The 17,829-nt window shown below is 39.1% G+C and overlaps 1 protein-coding gene across 1 annotated transcript in view; it reads right to left on the minus strand.

Moving 5' to 3' along the window:
• RFX4 (regulatory factor X4) overlaps positions 1–16,611 on the minus strand; it is a 63,544-nt gene extending 46,933 nt beyond the window's left edge. The window contains exons 1-5 of the mRNA XM_019615312.2: positions 16,583–16,611; positions 15,662–15,785; positions 12,190–12,259; positions 11,333–11,439; positions 4,297–4,358 (exon numbers count right to left, since the gene is read on the minus strand). Coding sequence (XP_019470857.2) covers positions 4,297–4,358; positions 11,333–11,439; positions 12,190–12,259; positions 15,662–15,785; positions 16,583–16,611 — 392 coding nt within the window. The remainder of the gene's footprint in view (positions 1–4,296; positions 4,359–11,332; positions 11,440–12,189; positions 12,260–15,661; positions 15,786–16,582) is intronic.
• Positions 16,612–17,829: the final 1,218 nt, after the last annotated feature.

The following is a 17,829-nucleotide window of genomic DNA, read 5'->3' on the forward strand; positions in this document are numbered from 1 at the left end:
ACTCAATATTGAATAATCCAGGGGAGATTTATTAATATATTAATCTGACATTATTTGAATAAGATTTCCTTCCTTCGATACCTTAGAAAACCACATTATCTGCTCCAAATCTGCATGCCAGGGCTTAGACCAAAATGTATATTCCAGACCAGAAGTCAGGCTCCAGATCCATCCTACTCTGTTACAGACAGCTGATGGCAAGTTTTTGCTTTGATACCATAGCTGTGTATGTCACATGTTTCGCTGGCTTTATTTGAATGGGATCCTTACTGCTTTGTGCCTGTTAAAAGGACAAACCATAGCGAAGGACACTAGGAAGGCTGATTCAGCCAGACGTTACGTGTGCCAAGCTACACCCAATGGTAGCCATAGGAAAAAAAAAAAAAACACAGAAGCTTTTTTTTTTTCTTTTTTCTTTTCTTAAGCAGTAACAACTCCAGGTTGCAGTTCAAGTTCCCAGTTTGATAGCAGCTGTCATGCATGCACTGTGTATAACAGCCATAAAGCTTATTTTCTTATATCCTGTGAGTTTGGTATGTCTGGGGATGGGAAGATGGAAAGAAACTGCCACCACAAATTATTGAGAGAAAAGGAAAGAGAAAAAAGAAAAAAAAAATAAGAAAAATATAAGGCCACAGCAGGCAGGACTGCAAAAGTTCAAGACAGACTGAGAGTTTTGTATAACTTAAGCAGGTCAGTGTTTTCTTTTTAAACTTTAAAAAGTTTCTTTTTAAATCAATTCTAGGGGAAAAAAAAAAGAAGGAATAAAAGCCTCCAAACTGTAGTAGAATGTCACAGGGCATTGTTTAATGTCTGGTATATTTCACTTGGCAGTATACTACATTAAAGAGATTGGCAGGTAGCTTCAAAATTATGTAGACAGCAATAGCCAAATTAACATAGGAATTTTACTGAAGGAGGAAGCTATCTGGAAATGTTACTATTCCAAATGGCAAAAAATCACTGATGCAGTTTAGAGATACTCTTAGCACTTTTTTTTTTAAATCATTTCTAACAGAAACAAAAGTGACAATTAACCACCCACAATCAAACTGAAATCAATAAGGAAGTCTTGAAAGTTTGATCTGTAAGGAAGTAACGGGCAGACCACATAGTCATTTTTTGCAGTAAATAGCATAATTTTTCCTTTCATGGACCCAGAATCTACAGTACAACACTCTTAGAGAAAGAAGTAAAACTCCCTTCACACCATATCGTTGCCATTAGTTTAAGTAACCACTTGTGTATATATAATTGAAGAGTTTCAAGCTGTAGTACAGAAAGAAATAAGCTTTTCTATTTAGATGCCTTCTCACGGCTCACCTATGGTGGAACTCTTTTTAAGCTCAGCATGATAGAGAACAGCTGCACATTTACAGCAATAAACCCAGCTGCAAAAGAGAAAGCCTCACAACAGATGACCAAGAGTATAGTGCCATTGTAGCTCTGAACTTTGAAATGTTACGAGGCAGCCATGCTATAAAAAGACTGAAGGCAGAACAGTGTGAAGCCAGATGATCTCAACCAGTTCTGTGGTTGAGTTTCCTTGGCAGTAGCAAGGAAATGGAATGAAAATCATACTGGCAACAATCGGTCAGCACAGTAGGTGATAAAAGGACTGAAGTGTTAATGCATAAAGTAATTTATTTACATAACACAACTGAAATGCAATCAGATGTTTCTGAAAATAAAAACAGACCTCAGTTATAGCTGTGCTGGGTCTAGCAAGAGGCATATGTGCTGGTGTACTCAATGCAAAAAAATACAAGGGCACATGAGAAAGACAAGTAGACAATGAGGTGAATTGAGAGCTGGCTGACTGACAGCTCAGACAGTTGTAAACAGTGACACAGAGTCTACTTGGAGGTCTGTAACTAGTAGTGTTCCCCAGAGATCAGTACTGGGTCTGGTTTTGTTCAACATCTTCAACAGTAACCTGGATGAAGGGATAGAGTCAATCCTCAGCAAGTTTGTTGATGATACAGAGCTGAGAGGACTGGCTGACACACCTGAAGGCTGTGCTGCTGTTCAGCAAGAGCTGGGCAGGATGGAGAGTTTGACAGACAGGAACCTGATGAGGTTCAACAAGAGCAAATGTAGAGTCCTACACCTGGAGATGAATAACCAGATCCATTGGTGCAGGTGAGGGACCTGCTGGAAAGGAGCTCTATGGAGAAGGACCTGGGTGTTCTGGTGGACAACAGGTCGGCCATGAGCCAGCAGTGTGCTCTTGTGGCCCAGAAGGCCAATGGCATCCTGGGGTGCATTGCAAAGAGCGTGGCCAGCAGGTCGAGGGAGGTGATCCTCTGCAATGCTGAGGCCACATCTGGAGTGCTGTGTCCAGGTCTGGGCTCCCCCATTCAAAGACAGGGAACTTCACAAGAGAGCCCAGCAGAGGGACACCGAGATGGTGAGGGTCCTGGAGTATCTCTCTTACGAGGACAGGCTGAGAGCCCTGGGACTGTTCAGCCTGGAGAAGGCTGATGGGGGATTTTATCGATGTTTATAAATATCTCATGGGGAGGAGTCAAGTGGATAGGACCAGACTCTTGAACAGTGACAAGGGGCAATGAGCACAAACTGGAACACAGTTCCATATGAATATGAGAAAGAACTTACTTTGTGAGTGACAGAGCACAGGAAGAAGCTGCCCAGAGAGGATGTGGAGTCTCGTCTTCTGGAGATATTCAAAACGTGCCCAAACCTTTTCCTGTGGAACCTACTGTAGGGAACCAGCTTTAGCAGGGGGTTGGCCTAGATGATCTCCAGAAGTCCCTTCCAGCCCCTGCGATTCTGTAATATGCAGATGTGTTTATACCTCCCCACTTCACTGAATCATTGGATCAAATTGCTTCTCTGTATGCTATGATCATTGGGGTGTTAATCATGGATGAAGATGTAGGTATCCTCTTTTGGACCAGAACATCTTCATTTTATACCTACTAAGGCTGTGAAATTTGAATAACTATAATCTCTCAGAAGCATTATCAGAGACTACCAAGGACCTGGGATTTTGTTGAGTGCTTTTCAGAAACATTTTACTTGCTAGATAGGATCTGAACTACTGTAAAGACAGCACGATAAGAGAATGAGACCTGAAAGCCTCTTCAGTAGGCATGCAGGTTAGGGGGGAAAATAGACAAGAACTTTTAAGTCTCACTGATTTTTAGCCCCTGAGAGCAAAGAGATATTGTTTTTGCAATTGTAAGATACGTTCAGTCAGCTGATCAAAGGCATCTTGCACCTCTGAGAGACTTATGAACCAGATAGAGGAGCTCCAGTTTGGGAATATACCAATGCTCATTCTTTGTTTAAACAGGAAGACAAATAACAAATTTATAGCCAGGATCAGAATGACTTCATGGTTGACAAAGAGCACTGTCATAGGAGATATTCCATAAAGCAACCTGGCTATGCTTTCACCCTGTCTTTATGAGCTTCCGTATAACTTAAATTCAGTGCCAAATCCTGATGCTTTGAGTCCTGACCTATCAGGCTTTCCTAATATGCTGTTGGACTAATCCAATGTTTACAATTGAGTAGGATCTGGTAGCTCTGAGTGTTGTTATAGCATGTCTGAACTTATACTTGGGAAGAAATTTCAGATCTACAATTAGTTACTTAAAAATGGCTGCTTGAGAAAAAGTTAAGCTGAGTTATAAAAGTTAAGAGAATCTCAAGATGAACATAAAAACAACTGGAAAATCACAAATAGAATGTGAAGTGCATTCTTCTATCTGAATTTATTTCTCATTCTGGAATAAACTATTAGGATGAACTGTTGTGGGGAGGTACCATCTTTTGGATAAGGCAATAAAATAATTCATTGATCGTGTAAAGAGACATTGGATTTTGATACACAGCAAAATCTGTGATTAAATCCAGGTCTGTGGACAATTTAAGTTTAGGCCAAAAAATATTTCTAGCTAAATCCTACATAGCATTCCACCACTTTTTCTCCAAACTTAAACATGATGTTAACCAGCTGTGATTTCACAGTAGCTCCGTTAGTGCTAAGTGTGAGTGCCCTTTATGTCATGTAAAATGAGCTGAGAAGAGGCAACTTGTAGGAAAAATATGGAAAATATTGCTGATGAATTCAGTAAAAGATCTCCATTGGATTATGCAGCACTTTCACCACTGAAACAATAAGAGTAAAAACTACAATGGAAACTGTATCAGAGTTGGATTTTAATTCCCCAACTGGACAAATAATTCCCTGGTGTCACACTATTCTATTCAGTCAAGGCCAGATGGGGCCCTGTGTGAGATGATAATGTACCATACACTGCTTACTTCGATTGGCCTCTGGTTCCAAGTCTTCTTGTTGTTAGCTGTGGAAACTGTTGCCTTATTATCTGCAAATGAATAAAACTGATATTAGAAAGAAATGAAAACATTTGCTAATAATTTATTACAGACTGTTAAGACCAATAAGCAGAAAAACTGAACTGTGGTCTCACCCAAATACCTGGGTAAAAAAATCAGAAGAAAGCTTTTGATTTTTTTCATTGCTGAAAAAAGGGCAATAGGCTTTTAAACTCAGTATGATTTTATTAACTATCATCACTTTAGATAAAGAATTTTATGGAATTACTGTTCCTTAAATCTCACACCATTTCTGTTTCTAAACGAATGAAGAGTGTATTTAGAACTGACTATTTATTTAAATCTGTTTGCAGGATCAACAAACTTGGTTTTCCTGCAACTAGAGAAACCTTTCCTTTTGAGAGCTTTGGAGGCAACATTTCTTCAAAGGCCTTCATGATCCTGCCATTAAACGCTCCCTTTTGTAAGAGAGGATTCTGTGAAAAGATATTGATATTTGACAGGGCACCACTACCACCAGGGAAGATTCACTGTTGCATTTTCTAAAGATAGGTCATAATCAATTTATCTGCTATGGAAAACAAGCGCATCTCAGAAACAGCAGGATATTGTCAAGAACCTGGGCTTCAGTCCATCAGCAGAGATTAAAAGAACACTGCTACTGTAAAACAAAACTTCTTCAGCACCAGATGCATTTAAGGAAACAAATTAATGAATGTCAGTTGTGCAGATCCGCTGTCAGCCAGGCTACTCGTGATGAAAAAGCTCAGCTGGAGTTGCTGGAAAGGCAGCTCTCAGCACCTCATGGGACTGAACCTGATTCTCGGTGTTGTCTGCAGTGGAGGCAAAACTCAGCTGGCAGAACAGTCATGCAAGAAAGAACGCAGTAAGCCTTGAAGATTCACTTACAAGAGAAATTTCTTTCTTTCTTAATCTGTAGCTTATTTTGTGCTTTCATAATATAAATTGCTGTTTCCTATTTTGCGGGAGGTGGGGAGGAACAAGTAGTATTAAAGAAAAACAGGCATACAAAATGGAATACAACTGTTCAAACAGAAGACAGTGTCAAGTAAAATTGATTAAATAGTATAGATTTTTCCCCTGTGAGCCATTTTGCCACCGTGATAAATATTTAATCCTGATTGATGACTGAAAGCTCTAGAACATGTACGGATCAAAAGGTGCTTTATAAATAAAGACGTTACAATGTCACATATTTGACTGTAATATGTTTTTTTTTTTTTAAATCAAACACACAACTCAGCTTTCTTTTGCATCATGTAAAAAATCGACCTGCACCATGTTCCAAGAGCTTTGCACAACGTGGCTCACGTCAAAAATGCAGACTCAGACTCACTGAAGGTTGTTCAGCTTTAATTTCTGGAGCAAAACTTCAGCAAACAGTAAAACACTTTTGTGGAGCTGTGAAAGTTCAGCCTAGCTGTTTGATAAATGAGCAGACAGGCAAGCAGCCCTTCTTTCTTTTTTTGTATGGATTCAATGAAGCCTGCCTAAAGAACACCACATGCTGTTCCAGCTACTGATCTAACATTCCGCAACATCTCAGCCTTCCAAATTCCCTTTAATTACACATTAATCCCACCCCTCTCTCTTTCATTTTCTGCAGACAGGGTTGGGGGCTCCACAAGGCTGTGGGAAAAAAGGCGGTGTTGAAGAACTACTTTCTGAGGATGGCTTTTTGGGTTAGGGGATTTTTTTTCTTTTTTGGTGGCAGTTGTCATTCAGAAAATTCCATTCCTCTCCTAAGGTTGATTTTTTACAGCAGTAGACTCAAAAGAAAAGCTAAGTATTAGATTTACTTTCACCTTAATTTTTCTTTTTTAGAACAATGTGAACCCGTATTACTTTCAAAGTCTGCCTAGTAGTGATGAAGTGTTACAATGCACACTGTAAATGCCACTTTATGAACCATATGCCATGGGAGTTGCTGGGATTTAAATAAATCAGCCAATTTCTACATACCAGGGCAGAGGTGATCAGGAAAGGAGAATAACAGAGCAGATGATCAGATGATCTTTTTTTTTTTTTTTTTTTTCCTTTTCTTTGTTTCTTTTTTAAATTAATCATGCTTAAACAACAAGATACACCTTTCGGAACGCAGCTGAAAAGTATGCATCTTTTAAAATGTTCTTTGCCAGTAATTAACAACAAAAATATCTAGCAAACCTCTGAAAGAAAACATCAGGACTCTTTGATCTAATGCTGTGTGTGCAATATACATATAGCACAGCATACTCATGCTTTGGTGCTTGTACACATTAGCATCAGTGTTTGTGACTAGAATGAAACAATTCAAGTAAGAATGAACTAGCTGCTCGTATAAATGCTTGCATTTATCTACACTTAGGTGAATCCCTATGGAATGATATTCCCAAAGAGAGCGAGATTTCCCGTAAAGTGGAGAGTAGGTTGGAGCAGGCAGGACAAAGTGGAGTTCATGGTGCACTGAAGCAAATAGAAAAAACAGAAGGTTCAGAAATTTGTTTTTAAATCATGCTTGCATCTTGAAAAGTCTTTCAGTAAAACACACCATAATTGTACTTAATACATATTGACTTTTTTAAGACCTACACAGAAGATGAGTTAATTTTACATCTTCAGGGAGAAGGGGGATGTTCCTAGATGTCAGACAAGAAAATTCAGGTTAGGATCTGAAAACCAACTTGGATTCTTTTCCTTTCATCACTGCTGTGAGGTTGCATAAGCAGAAATGAAGCAAGACCTGACCATGCAGTTTAAACCTCATTCTGAATGGAGCCCAGTCCCTGTTCTCACAGCAGTGCTGGCTCCTCAACAGAAGCAGAGTTAAAAAGATCTCATGGGTGGTATCCAAGGGAATTTTAGAGTGAAGAGGACTTTTACGATTGTCCTTCAATGGAGCTGAAATTTCATCCAGCAGTTCTCTAAATTTACCCAAATCCAACTGCCTGTGTGATCTGCTGAATAAAGGGATGCAGGCTTTGTATTTTCCAAGTAAAACTCCATCAAACTCATGTGGCATTACTTTATGCTACTTGGCTTTTTGTTTTTTGAGAACGATGTAGTGCAGGAGTTTCACTTGCAAATATCTATGATATCTGTCATTCATATATTGATCTCAGAAAGCCATGCTTCTTTGATTTCTTTTTCAGTTACTAAACTTGAGTCCCATTCTCCCTCTTTTCCTCTCTGCTCTGCTCAAGACCTGATCTTGCCTTCTGCCTATAGAAGATCTTGTTGTACGAATTTATTGATTAAAAATAAAAATGCTCAGCTTCTTCATCTTCCCACAATTTCAGAGTTCTCTTGGTAATTGCACGCTGTGTACATAAGAGACAGACATAAAGCAGCAGACTATATACTCTACACATTCCAGTGGACTCATATATCCAGGTCTGCATTTGGCTATAACCCATCAGTAGAAAATCCTGATGAATGGTGCAGGAAGAACAAATGGGAACCTTTCCCTTCAGACAGGCTGTACCTGCTCCACTCTGAATGCACTGAGCAGCCCAAGTGAATGCAGCAAGGAAGGGCCTTCCCATACCTTTCTCTCACACTGAGATCACAGTGCCGATAGTAAAATGTTCAATGTATATTGCACCGAACTTGGAGCTAACAGGATTTTTATCTAGTTCTGACTTTTTAAACCTTAGTGTCTAAATAAATTTGAATTAAATATCTATTTATTTCTATTTTTACTCATTCTTCACACAGCAGAATCAAAATGAAATAAATTATTTAAGCATCCGTGCAAAACAGAGGAAGATTTATGAGCGACAATGAGAAAAATGCACTTCCTCTGCAAAGGTCTGTACGGTAGCCCACAAAACCTATTAACCATAGGCATGGCTAACTGCAGGAGCTGTTCTGTTACCAGCAAATGGCTGCAAAGGTGCATTCCTTCATCCTGATGACTGCCAGCTGTAATTTCTGCCATTGCACCTTTCCTCATATTGCCAGCAGTGAGATTCAAACACAAGCAGAGGCAGCCTCCCTTTTAAAATGAGAAGTGTATTGTTAATTCTGCCGTCATCCTATGATCCATTTTTCCTTATTTCATTCACTACCAAGCTGAGAACTTTGTTTCCCAATTATTCCATCTAAATTATTCCACGAAGTGAGACTGAAACAAAACAGGAGGAGAAAAGCATCCCATGCATTTGTCTTTGTGCTAATAGGGATGGAAGAAACCAGAGATGTCTGGAAACACTTGACAGCTTTTTTTCTCCCTCCTTGTGTCAAATTTTGCTCTGAGGGCAATAGGCAGAGAGATACTTCAAGAAGTCATTTTCCTGGAACAGCTTGAGTTGCTGCTTTTCAAAGCGTACATTCATTTTTTTAGTCCATCTGATACAGAAGGATGTTTCTCTTTATGACTCTTGTTTCTTTTCTATTTCAAATAATTTTAGTCATGCTTCTAGAACTTTCCAGTGTAATGAAATGGAAACAAATTAAGTTGCAACCTAGCATCTGAATGCTGCCAGAAGGAGAAAGTGATTCTAAGCTCCTTAAACAGTGTTATTATTAATACCCGTGCTAAGAGGTACCTTTTGGATCAAAGATGACTTGGCTTGACAAGATATAACTTAAGAAAAAAGATTAGGAAGGCTTTTGTTCCACTGATAGGAAAGAAAGTGATCAAATCAGTCCATTACAAAATATCATTCCTATTCCCCAGCTCCACCAAGCTGTGTGAAGAAAAGAGGCATGTCTGTCTATACCTTACTCCTCACTCGCTTACTTGCATAGTCCTAGAGGGAAGAGCACAGTGTGCAGGTCTTGCCCCCACAGCTTGTTCATATTCAGTATCCTCCCATTTCTCTCCACTCACTTGCATCATTTTATGGAATAGGTCACGGCCTAGTAGTTGGATGAGATTTTTCTTCTAGCACTGATACAACTAATTTGATATTGCAAAGCAAGTCAGACAAAGCCAGTCCATGCCCAATTCTGCCTGCTGTGGAGATTAGACTCCATGACAAACTCCATCTTTAGTGAAGCTTGTGAGACATCTCCTCAAATTCATCTAAGTACAGCATTCTCCTTCAGCAGTTCCTCTGGCCAGATAGAATTCAGCCTAAGGCACAATCAAACGGATTACTGCATCCCTGCAAACACTGAACGCCCTGACTCACATGTCTTACTGAGTCACAGCACTTTCTGTGCTGCCTTGCTGAAGCCAAGCAGACCTAAAGCCCAGAACAACTCCCCCTGCTCTTTCCTGGTGCCAGCACACTTCCTCCCATCACACCCAGGGTATCTGTGGGAAAAGGCTGAGCGCCAGCATCCCTGCACTCTGGCAGACCCTGTGCTGTAAGAACAGCCTCTGGGACGTTCTGACAAGGCATGAGGTAAAGCAGCCCAGAGGCCACTCTACTCACACCAAAGGTCTGAGTGGAAGCCAGATGCTTCAAGTGGCAAAGCCTGTAAAAAATGCCTTTGCTAGATGGCAAATCTTTGGGAAACGGGAAGCCTATCCAAAGAAACTGGGGCGTTCTTGTTGGTTTTCTTGCTTCCCAAGCTCAAGGGGAAAAGACAATGAATAGCAACCTGTAATAATATGAGGGATTTGTGAAGCTGAGACAGGGGGGTAACGAGCCCTCTGTACCACCACTCTTCCCACACCAGTATGACCTGTTGCTTCTGGGACTATTATGAGTTTGTGAGAGGAGGTTGACCTAGAAAACTTGGAATCAGGAAAAAGTGTCATATTGGTATTAACCGTCCTTCAGTCGGGATGTAAAAGAGGTGAAAGAAAAGCAGGGTTTGCTCAGATACAGTGTGTCCTTTCATGCAATAACAGAAACCACATCCTCAACTTTAGATTGATTTTTGCCCCATTCTTTTTTTTTCTATATTGACTATAAAAAATTAGTATAGTAAAAAAACATTCCTGATGTAGTAACTGTCCATAATAAAGCTCTTACTATTTTAGTCTAATAGAACAGAGCACTAAGAGTAAATTTGGGATTGGTGTGCACTTACCTGTGAGGCTACTTAGGAGCAAACTGGGAGGACAGGGCAAAAAATGCATCTCCAGAAGTATCTCCCTAGGCACAGCAGGTAGTTTCCAGATGTGTACATTTCCATACAGAATCCAAACACATACTGTAATGTCATTATCAATAAGATTTCAAAGAGGCTAGCCTGTCCTTTTTTGAAGTCAAATATATCCAGTATGATGGGACGGAATTGTAAATTCTCTCTATGTTACTCATGCTTGGAGGAGCAGTCCTGCTGGCAAAACTTCTGGGCATAGTGACAGTGCATAGTGATAAAAGAAGGCCCTGGCTGGTACAGCTTGTACTGCCCTGGAGCTAAGCAAACTGTATTGAAACATATTTTTTTTGCTAGTGTAACTGTGTCTCAGCACATTATTTTTCAAAAAAGTAAAAGATCTTTCCTAACCACTTTATAAATCTGTTGTGGACCCCTTCCTTCTCCATTTGTCAAAATAAACTTACAGAAAAGCCATTCAGAGAGCAACGAGATAGCTCTGAGATTTCAGGTAAGCGTGCACCCACGTTGTAAAAGGACCTAAGGCTGAGGAAGAAGCAGCCCACAGAATGTCAGCATTTTTCTTTCGCTTTCTTTTCAAATATCAATTTACTACTGCTTGTCAAAAGACAAGGCAGAAAACAAAAACAAAAGAACAAAAGAGGAAATTATTTAACCTCCAGGGGGCATATGGGAGTTATGGGAAATACACTAGGATGCAAAGGAAAGGTTGTGCCATGAGAAATTAAGCATTCTTAAGATCATCGTTCTTCATAAAATCTGTATGAGAAATATGCAGGTCCTGGAGGTAACAGTGCTACGAAGTAAACTTGAAGCAGTGAACTGAGATCTTGGAAGTTAGGGGAAACTGGTGTGTAGGGGAAGATTACGTCTTCAAGAGGTTCTATTAAGACAAATAAGGGTCATAAAGAGTCACAAGAGAAACAACAAAAATCAATGTTGGCTGAGGAAACAAAAGCATAAGAGAAGCTCAAGGACTTACCACTTGGACCTGAGTTGGCACAGATAGGACAGAACCAAGAAGTCTTACAAAACCGATCCATAAGCAACAGTTCCTGGGTAATTCATAGCTCAGTGTATTAATTATCACTAATATTATTAATTATCACTAATATTTTATGTTAACGTGTTGCTCAGACAAAAACATACACCTGCTCAGCCCTCCCAGCTACAGGCAGCGGCAGAACTTCCAGCAGGAAGAATCTTAATCCACTCTGTAATAATAAACCAGGGAATGTAGCTATTTAAGAATTGGCAAATGTTAGTACGGACAGAACTGGCTGTAATGTTCACACATTACTTGGTTAAGTAAAGAACTAAAATACTTGGCTAACATATTAAAGCTACAGTTTCCTTTGCCACATAATATTATTGTATTAACGACCATTAGAATCTTCCTTATTTTATATGTACTTTAAGTGGCTTAAGAGTACAGGTTACTTTTTAAAAGGTGTTTATTTATACAACAATTCTGCTTTTTTTCCTCTGAGTACTTTTCTTGCTATTAGCCAGATTTCCTAAGGAAACGGTCAGTGAGGTATTACTGTCTCTCTGTAAATCTCTCCTCCTCACTGTTTCTCAGAGCAAGTTTTGTGCCACTAATCCAGTGTTACCAAATGCCTATGGTGCAGTCCATGTCCTAGACATGCAGTAAGAAACCCTGGCTGGATAATGGGGATAGCAAATTGAAATTAAGGCTGGAGATGACAGGTTGACAATTGGACTAGAAGATCTCAGTGTTTTTTTCCCACCTTAATGATTCTGTGGTTCAGAGACAATACAGGGGAGAAAGATGAACCTTCAGGTGAGCCATCTGGCACTGCTTTACTGGAGAACTACGAGTATGAGGCAGAGAGTCAACTCTGCCATTGCTCTCAACCAGCCTATGGGCTACTAGTTGCCCATCTGCCTGGGGAGACAGAGGAGAGAGAGATATACAGACAAATAGACGTGAGGGAATCTAAAATAACAGAGGAGGAAGGTGCAACAAGTGTGTAAGAAAACTGGAAAAAGAAAGACCTCCATACAGCGATCAGGACCTGGAAATAATTGGAAGTACTGTAGGGAAACACGGAGATACAGAAGACTTAAGTACAGCTCTGGATTTATGGAACATATGAAACTGTAAGAAACAAGGTCTATTAGTTCAGCTGATCATGAACAGTTCCCTTCTATGCTTTGTTGTGGAATATTGCACTTGCATTAAGGTTAAGCAATAAACAGGCTGAAACACTGCCCACAAAATCTTAACCTAGAGAAATCACTTGCAGGCAAGTTTCTTGTCTCAAGCAGTGTCTTTAAAAATGAAATTAACTCTGCTGGGTTAATTCAGATTTAACTGAGTAACAACGCATTAGGATGTTCCTTCTTACAGATTGTTTTCATGTGCTGAACTCCATATCTCTTTCTGAATACTATCAGTCTGTTGAAGGAAAAGTCTAAATGTTTAACATTGCCCAAAGAGTTAAAGTTCAAAAATGAATCATAAATTTAATGTAGGCTCTTGAAAGGCGAACTGTCTACAATTTCACAGAACAACTAAGCCCTTTCTCTGCAGAAGATAACAGCTGCAGGCCTCTTCGTGGTTCCCAATGAGGACGAACATGTCTGGGGTCTCTGTTTCAGCAGCTAAGTGCAGAAGTCCTCAGATAGCACCTATTTCCCTGCTCTGCCTCCAAGTCATTTATGTAGCACGCACTGCCAATACGGTATTTAAGTCATATGATAACAATTTGTCATAGTTTCAACTGGGATAGAATTATTTTCTTCGAAGTGTCTGGTATGATGCTATGCTTTGGTTCTAGGAGAAAAACAACACTGATAACACCCTGATGTTTATACTTGTGGCTAAGCAGTGATGCACAGAGCCAAGGCCATTCGCAGCAAAGGATCAAAGGAGCTGAGAGGGAAGAGAATTAGAACAGCTGACTTAAAATGGCTGAAGAGATATTCTATGCCATATGACATCATGTGGAAGGAGTTTTGAAGGAGGGTGGGCATTCATATCTCTGTCTCTCTTCTGCTGCTCAGGGGGCTAGTTGGGCATCAGTCGGAGAGCGTTGAGTAATTGCTTGGGCATCACTTGTTATATACATTTATATGTGTGTGTATATATGTCATCATTATTATACTTCTCCTTTTCTCTCAGTAAATAGTTTTATCTCAACTCAGGAGTTCTACCTTGTTGGTTTTTTTTAATGTTCTCTCTGCCATCCCACTGGGAAAGGGGAGAGTGAGCAAACAACTGTGTGGTGCTCAGCCACCTGGCCAGGCTACAACACAGCTCTGTTGGCTAAAATTCCATTTGTGTACCTACTTCTAAGAAGAATCAGACTGCAAATTATTGACTACATGAAGCATGTGTGCGCCTTGCAGATCATCATGACTATGAAGGACATCTTTTTTTAGCAATAACAGGTCTCACAGAGGCACTGAGGTCTGCTCTGGGTTCTGTATATTCAGAAGCCTGATTTGCTTCAATATTCATGTCAGTGTTGTCTAAGATTCCTGGACACACCTATACAGAAGCCACAGCTTCCAGATCCAAAATGGCCATACAAAACACTGTTTTAGGATAGTACTGGAATTCCATACGTGTTCATCTCCACAAAAAGGGAAAACAAACACTGTGGATCGCTGTATCAGAACTAACTCTACTACAGCTAAGTAGAAAACAGCATATGAGGGAAAAAAAAAATTAAAAAAAGAATACCTTGATTTTTAGATGGAAGATACTGCACGTGTAGGCCAGGATCACCCTACCACCCTACTGATAAAGTGCATATGTATGAAGGCAGAGAGAAGGATAGAGTAGTACACATGATAACTGGACTGTTGCATGTTGGTGAAATTATTGTGATGAAATAATCAGAGATTATGCACTCCTTACAATTTAGGGAAGTTTTCAGTAGCAGCAAAATAGCATCATGTAAATTCTACCTACATCCCAAATGTGCAGGTCAGCATGAAACCTGTTTCTTGTTCTCACTATTCAAAAATTACACGTTGTGAGTTCACTTAACCAGTAGGTAGTAATAATACATAAAATGAACAACTTCATTCATAATATGCAGTGTATTTAGAAAGAAATCTAACATGGAATCAACAGACCTATGCAGGTCTTTACGATGTGACAAACATTGTAACATTAAAATACGGTACATTTTACTTGTCTTGCTCAACTGCCAACATAAAGATCTTCTAGAAAATGGCACCTCATTAAATACATTCTTCTCCTTTGCCTACTCTTTTCAGAAGCACATACCCTAAGAACACATTCCCCTCTTTGAATAAGCAGCATTTTTATGGAATAAATGTTGTGAACACAAGAAGAAGGTTTCATTCAGATTCATGCTTGTAAGCATTTCAAAAACAGTGGCAAACTCTACATTTTGTCTGGAGATGAGTTTTAAAAACTTGTGACACATTGGAGAGTAAAAACATGGTCTTAGATTAAAAAAAATGAAAAATATAAAATATCATCCTATTTTTCACAGAGAAAACATCATCTTATCAGAAATTCCAAAATAAGAAGCTTGTGTAGCATCTTAGCCACTTGATAACATCTGGTAGTGAGGTACAGCATAATCCTTTACTGCTCACACCTGTGCCATGCACTGCTGCATCTGTACAGACTGTGTCTCCACTTCAGACTGGAAATAACCACAGTGGCTCTTAACAAAAGCTGGCCTGGAAAGCAGAACCACAAGGAATTGCAGAGTGAAGATATGTGGGCAGCCTGCATGTGCAGAGCCCCACAGATGCTTTGGATGCTTTTGGGATTTGAACATCCAGAGGCACTGTACTTTCTCCATCACAGATTTGCCACTGTGTTATAATATTCTTAATTCAAGGATCTTTACACTATGCTTACAAGAATGGCAAAGATAGACCCAGAATTAAATTACTGATACTTAACCCTTCTGGTTTTTGTTGTTGTTGTTGTTTGTTTGTTTGCTTGTTTGTTTTTGTTTTAAATATACATTTTTTAAAGCACTACAGGTCACAGTGCTTGGACTGGATTGTAGTTGACTTCCAAGCTCCAATACTGTATAACATAACTGTCAGGCTGGCAACACCAATGCTGAAATAATCAAAAAAGTAGTATATTCTGCAGCTTAGCCGTGATGAGAAGTGATTCCAACTTTCTAAATACTTAAAATCTTAGCCTTTGCCTTGCAATCTGAATCGTAAGATGTTTTATTAATACATCAGTATCTCTAGCAGTAAATGACAATTTTACTTTTTCTTTAACCCAAATTCACCTGAACCAGGTGAGAGCTTGAGGTATCATAGTGCTGTTTAGACTCACCTTTCCAAAGCTGGCGGCATTAACAGGTTGCGTGTCATTTTTCTCACAGAAGTCCAAGTAATGCATGTAGAGAGCACTTCGAGGAATGCAAACACCTTCTGCAATCTCGTAGTTCTCCTCCAGCCTTAAAAAGCAAACATCAAACAGAGAGCACTGCTATTATGTTGGATGTCCTGTATGGTGAATTGTGTGCAAAGCTGCATCTTTAAGACCAAAAACTACAGCCTCTGCTTTTCTAGTCAGTTTTCTCTGTTTTGTTCTTAAGTACAAAGTCCAATTAACTTTGACAAAGCTTGCTTATAATTTGCTTTCTGCTTTCAATTAAATATGTAGATTGTGAGTTCTTAGAATCAATGGGAGAAAGGCACGAAGGAATATTATTCTGTGGTCATGTTCCAAAGTACTATTTTTTTGGAAAACATACTATCATATAAGACCTGTTGAACGAAACCAAACACTGGGTGATGGGCAGCATTCCCTCATTTTTACAGGACAGGTCACCATTGGTTAGTGACATCTTTTCACTCCCGTCCAGCTGCAAAATTCCTTATCTGGAAGAAGCAAGTGTGGCTGAAACAAGTTTTTTTAAAACACCAACAGATGTGCACAAAATTATATCTGTAGAATAATTTCTCGCTATTGTTGATTGATTAAGTGAAGAAAACAAGAGTCCACGATCTGCTGAATGCAGTAGTGAAATACCATCCTCCTTTGCATTGTAGAAACTATCATAACTCACACACACAAACACAACCATCACATTCTAAATTATGCATCACATCCATGAATGAGCAACTGCTCAGTGTTTAAAATATGGAATCGTAGCCACTGTCAATCGATAGATTAGAAAAATATTTATCTTGAAATTATATTATTATGATTGCTGACCCAAAGAATCTGAAGAGCTCTTTACATACGCACAACTTTAAAACCTCAATCTTGTCACCCATGGTAGCACTTGTGCTTTTTAGTTGCAAATGTGCTCATCTGCCTTGCTGGCTGTGAGAAGAAAGTGGGTACCACTTCTTAAACTATAAAATAAATATATTCTCAGAAACCTCCAGTTTTACAGTAAATAGGCCCCTGTCATATGATAACTGTACAATACCTCTTCAAATATCTAGTTTCACTCTATCGTTGCCTCTTCCAGGTCCTATCCTCCTTCCATTTCAGTTATCACAATCATTTGTGACTGCAAACTATTTTAATAAGATATCCGGCCAGATGAATGGAATCAGTTTGTATGGGCAACATCTATTCTTCCTTGGTTTCTACAGGAATATCATCACGGCATCTTTCCTCAAATTCATAGTGCTTTAACAAAACCTTCTTTCAAAACCTGGAGAGTTCGTTTGTATACTATAGCTGCTAATTGGAATGTCAGCTTCCGTGACCAAGACAGGACAGAAAGAAAAGCAGTTAATTATTTCTGCTCATATCTGATGAATTTTTCTCTTTTTCTCCTCTCTTTCACAGAGAATCATTAGTCTGACACCGAACAATGCTCCATTATACCTGAACTTTTTTTTTAATGATCAAAACCCCATCTTGCTCCACTTCTTTTATTTTCCTGTCTTTTATTTAACAACTTTATCATGTTTTGAATTCAGCCTCATTCTACAGTGTTGTAGAAAGATAATGAACTCAACCTGCTACCTAACAAATTTCTATCAGAAATAATGTATATATAACATTTTAAGTGCCCTAATAAAGCCAAATGAAATCCAGTAGTTCACAGTAAGACCTTTTGTACCACTACAGTATAGCAATTAAACCCCTAAATCCTTCCACAATAGTGACAATTTTACCTGTCTCCATTAGTTTTCCCCCCTTTATATTTACATACTTCTAGAATAAATGACATTACTATATATCAGAGTTGTGTTCATAGTGTAGTCTTATTTCTAGGTTGGAAGGCAACAGAACAGCTGTGATGTTATCATTTCTAACTACATAAAGGATTCTAGAATAGATAATTTGATGTATTATAACTGTTTCTCCAAAACTGCTAACCTTGGGAGAATCCATTGACTAGTGTGCTTTACTTTCTTCTTTTTCTGTTCTTTTTTGGCATGTTGTAGAAAATACAATCGTTTTTTGTTTGTTTCACCTTCACAACACTGTTATTATTTGGTGCACCTATGCTGTAAGCCACCAAATTGCATGGA

Source organism: Meleagris gallopavo, chromosome 1, assembly GCF_905368555.1.
Source record: "Meleagris gallopavo chromosome 1, MGAL_WU_HG_1.1, whole genome shotgun sequence".
Taxonomy (NCBI): Eukaryota; Metazoa; Chordata; class Aves; order Galliformes; family Phasianidae; genus Meleagris; species Meleagris gallopavo.